The sequence below is a fragment of the Acyrthosiphon pisum genome, chromosome A2 (genome assembly GCF_005508785.2).
Source record: "Acyrthosiphon pisum isolate AL4f chromosome A2, pea_aphid_22Mar2018_4r6ur, whole genome shotgun sequence".
Classification (NCBI taxonomy): Eukaryota; Metazoa; Arthropoda; class Insecta; order Hemiptera; family Aphididae; genus Acyrthosiphon; species Acyrthosiphon pisum.
This window is the reverse complement of record NC_042495.1, coordinates 19,385,115-19,389,938: the sequence shown is the minus strand read 5'-3', so window position 1 is coordinate 19,389,938 and position 4,824 is coordinate 19,385,115. Positions and strand designations below refer to the sequence as shown.

At 27.3% G+C, this 4,824-nt stretch overlaps 1 protein-coding gene and 1 long non-coding RNA gene across 2 annotated transcripts in view; one reads left to right on the top strand and one right to left on the bottom strand.

Moving 5' to 3' along the window:
* Positions 1-431: 431 nt before the first annotated feature.
* On the bottom strand, positions 432-1,747 carry LOC115034104. Its single transcript, XR_003839498.1, has 3 exons — positions 1,619-1,747; positions 1,436-1,547; positions 432-670 (listed from the first exon to the last, which is right to left on the bottom strand). It is a non-coding gene; the product is annotated as an uncharacterized LOC115034104 (long non-coding RNA).
* A 147-nt stretch (positions 1,748-1,894) lies between these two features.
* The window catches only part of LOC100569664, a 4,215-nt gene continuing 1,285 nt past the window's right edge, over positions 1,895-4,824 (top strand). Inside the window, exons 1-5 of the mRNA XM_008185686.3 lie at positions 1,895-2,229; positions 2,652-2,718; positions 3,773-3,808; positions 3,898-4,233; positions 4,320-4,485. Coding sequence (XP_008183908.2) covers positions 2,209-2,229; positions 2,652-2,718; positions 3,773-3,808; positions 3,898-4,233; positions 4,320-4,485 — 626 coding nt within the window. The 5' untranslated portion in view covers positions 1,895-2,208. The remainder of the gene's footprint in view (positions 2,230-2,651; positions 2,719-3,772; positions 3,809-3,897; positions 4,234-4,319; positions 4,486-4,824) is intronic.

Genomic DNA, 4,824 nt, shown 5'->3' with positions numbered 1-4,824 from the left:
TATTCTCTATATTTTTTATTTTATAAATTAAATGATAAATTTGTGGAAATGAGTTTTGCCTATGTTGCGCATAGTTGAGAGAGAAAAAATAAATAATGTGCTAGCATTCTTTTAATATATTATAATATTTACATTTACTGAAACTCACTATATATTATTATACCTAACATATAATTATAATACATATATGAAAATGTTCTGATTAAAAAAAGTTTAAATAGGTGCCTACATCACATGAAATTCTAACATTTTATTTTGTCCTTAATCATTTTCCATTCGTGTTTGTTGAAAACCCACTTATGATTTTTAAATGGTAACCTATATAATTTGTAGGTAGAATACTTTTTTTTTTAATGTTAATATATTATTAATGAATATTCAACGAGTAGATTTGTTTAATAATAATAAATGGGCATTTAAATTTTGAATTAGGATGGTAATTGATTGAATTCTGATGTAATATTAGCTCTCAAATTCAAAATTAATCAAATATTATATAGGTAAATATATAAAAACTCACTCAAACAGGAACCAAGAAAGTCCACTGACAGCAAATACACCAAACACATACAAATTTCGATATTTGTATGCAGTAGTGCCCCTCACTTGTCTTGGCTTACCAGAATTTTTAGTTTCAAAGGCCATTTAAGAGAGCGAGTAAGTTGGAAATCTTCAAATAATAACAATAACAAAATAATATAAGATTTAAATGATTAATTGATAATAAGAATAAGTATGTCTTATAAACACTTTATAATTTAATGACCACTTAATTGTTTTAATTTGGATTCATTGAAATTATAATTACCTACCTATCACTTACGTTCTATAATGAGTAGTTTGATAATTTTGGGTTATTATTTATTATTAAACCCATTGTAAATATTTTTTTTAAGGTAGAATAATAGTTTTGATAATATGTTTAGATACTATTTATGTTACCATTGTTAAATGATAAAAAGATTTTACAACTAGGTATTAACTTACAATTTCTTGAACCTAAAGTGCTCTTAAAGAAGCGTTTTACATTTTAATTTGTACTCAGAAAATTTGAAAATATTATTAATTGACCTTGCATTTTCATATTATTTGAAGTGTTGATATGTAAAGTTATAAATTTTGTCAAGAAACCTGTAAGAATTTTTACTGTAAGCCACACGGCATATTATACAAAACTAGAAGTACATTTACCATATTGCGTTTTTCAAACCCTGTAAAGATTGATTAAAAAAATTGGGCATTTACTATATGTATTATTTTACTTTAAATATATTAAATGTACGAATGTTGAACAATATGCAGGCAAATCTATAAGGCGCAATATTCGAACTAACAGGTATCTACGTTTTACTTACTGACACCAAGGTATGAATTTATTGTTTTAGGTTTTTAGAAACAAATAAATAATGTCAAGTATCAAAATTGAATAACGTACCTATGAGCAATTTCAAAATGAACCTTGATTCTTGGAAAATCAAATTGTGCTATAGTAACTCCAACTCTCAAATTGTCTATCGTGAATCAAGTCGTCGAAGAAATATATTTTTCTAAAATAAGTAATAATTTGGTATTATTCTTTATTTATTATAGGTACAATAGAAATATAAAATATTATTACATTTTGAAGTTCAACAATAATTTGATTTTGACATCCTAGCCTTCAATAGTTCAGTAGAATACAGATTACTGGATATTAGAGAAATTGAGAATGTGGCCTGATTGCGTTAGATTTTATACCATTGATAATGAATCGGTTTATACCATACACTTGGTTCACGGGTACAAGCGTTCAACCGTCGCGCTGTTCCGCGGCTTTTGACAGTCCCCTGACCCCCGCCGACCTTGTATTTTCCAGTGAACGGCGTCGAAGCATATTAAGGTGGGTTTCCACTACATACGTGTACGTGTACGTGCATAAAAATACTTTTCTGTGATTGGTTGGTATACTTGGTAATCTTTTGGTATACCAGAGTGTTATACGTTCTTACCACAGGCCGCAACCATAATACCATGAAGTTGGATCTAGTTCAACTATTTCCGTTCGAACGGTCCACTCTGGGTGATAGCAGCAATCACAAATTTAAAAATCTTTAAATAATTTTTAATTTTTATATAATTCAATTTAATTTTAATATAAATAATTCCTTCAAGGCTTTAAATTATATTCTTTAAAAAGTTTATTTATACTATACTAAGTTTATTTACACTATGAAGCCGGGCCAAGTCATAGTAAGTGAATTTACCTATTAAGAGGCCGTATTAACACTGGTATTTGTTGTCTCCGTCTTTACGAGTGCGTAACATAACAAATTTACGCTCAGCAGAAGACGTGTAGCTCGTTAGTTTAAAAACTAGAGTGAATTGACCTATTATGAAACTTTATGGTAAAAATATTATCTGTCTTTGTATGTTAGTTTTTTACGATAGTTCAATTTTTTAGCAAGTTATGCGTATATAATATACCGTAAATTAAAAATGCTCATAACTCACTTAAAAACTGAATTATTGTACCAACACGAAGCTACGAGTGTTTTGTAGAGTAATTTGTTATCTTACGCACTGGTATGACGGATACAAAAATTCCCGTGTACGTCCTCAATGTTTAATCTGGATAATAACTATATAATTTAATAATTTATGTATGATTTTAGGGAGTGCTGTGCAATGTTTGCAAACAGATAATCAAAATAACTGATAAAAATCATATTTGCACATTTGGTAATTTATAAAAAAGAATTTATGTTGTACTTAGACCTAAATAAGATGTATTAATTCAGAGTGAATTAGTGATTTATGAAATTTAAAAGTAAGAATATTATCTAGGGCCATTTATAGGCTGTTTTTGACATTTTAATTTTAAAGCGTTAAAAATTATAAATTTTTATTAATTGTTAATTAATATGACAACTATAGAATTTTTAAATTTTCAAAACTCGCTTTAAAACTAAAACATAAAAAAAAGCCCATGAGTTTCCCTGAATAATTACCTTACCTTTAAAATGTATAATAGCTAATTCAATGGTTAATATATTATAATATAGCGTAGGCGTGCGCTCAGGAGTCAGGTGTCAACGTTGTTCAGTGATACATATTGCTTTTTTTTAAAGATTCCATAGGTAGTTATTCTAATTCATTTGTGGTTAACATTACACTGTAAATCAACTAGCTAAAAAATCCTAAGTATTAACTTATCTTTTTCCAGTTATTTTGAAAAATAATACATTAAATTAAAATTATGTTTATACATAGGTATTTAAAACTGTATATAAAACTAATTTATTAAATGACTAATTAAATCACTATAAACTACAGTTATTAGAAGGAATAGGATAGAATTCTTGGCCAAAATATTTAGTTATTATTTAAAAAAAAAATAAAGTTTCATTATAAATGTGATCTAGCCACCCTAACTAACTAAAGATAATTTGTTTCATTAACTTACACATCTCTGCTAGACATATTGGCTTCTGCTTGACCATGGTATTTAGGATTTGCGTAATTTGAACATAAATTCTTTTTTAATTAAATGGTAAAGTATAAGATAAGATAGATACTGGTGGATATTATGTATTTTTTTTTAAAAATAGTTTCAACTAAATACACAGTTTTGGCTGTGTTGTGGGGAGTGGTCACTTAAAATAGTAGCCTGACCTGAAACTGAAATCTTTGCACGCCTATGCTTATTAGATATATGTGTTTATTTTATAGTAAAAAATGTAATAATTATAAAATATTATGTTTGCATAACGTGTTTCTTTTCTTTCAACTCAAGCTGAACGCCCAGTTTTCCAACCAATAAAACCAAAAAGTAAGATGACAACAATTTGAAAATATTTTGTTGTAAAATTGTTTTTACTGTTATTACTGATAATAATTATTTAAAATATCTTGTTTTAGCTCAACGGACACCCATTTCGACAACCATTTCAACACCTATTTCGACAACCATTTCAACACCCATTTCGACAACCATTTCAACACCCATTTCAACAAATAAATTCCAAAAATTTAATGATGATTTTTTAAGCCTTACGCATGAAACAGAATATCTCGAAGAAGTAATTGAACAGAAAGAACCAGAACACGATGATGACGATGATGTAGAAATGTTGTCGACATTAATAAATGCAATTCGTCAACGTCATCCTTTGTGGGACCATAGGCTTCCTTTATCGGCTAGATTCGAACCCATAAAAAAATCGTTGTGGAATGAAATATATGTCGAATTAAATGGTATGATTATTTGACTATCTAAAATGTATGTTTAAACCATTAATATATTTTTTATTAATTTAATATTGAATAAAATATATAAACAGGTGAATATACTATTGATATTTTAAAAAAAAAATGGAGATATTTAAGGGAAAAATATACTAGAGAAAATAAAAAACCAAAAAGTGGCAGTGGTAGTGAAAAAAGAAGAAGTTGGGTACATATGCAATCTTTGCAGTTTTTGGATGATATCAGCACAAAAAATAAAAAGTAAATAATATACTAACTTTGGTATAAAATTTTTCCATTTAAAACATTTTGTATACTGACACAATTTTCTTTGAGTGACAATTTATCATTATATTATCGTATCACTAACACTAAACCTATTATTGTCTTACCCTTATACATTATAAGTAAATGACCCTATAAAATATATTTTAAGCCCGAACTATTAACATTACATTATTATTAATTTAATTAATTGCAAATATATCATTAAACATATAAAATACATAATTAACACAATACAATTGCTCATCTCCTTTAAGCTTGCTTGTGATGGAGGGGAGACTGTCAGAGTACTTATGTTATAGATAAAACTTTTGT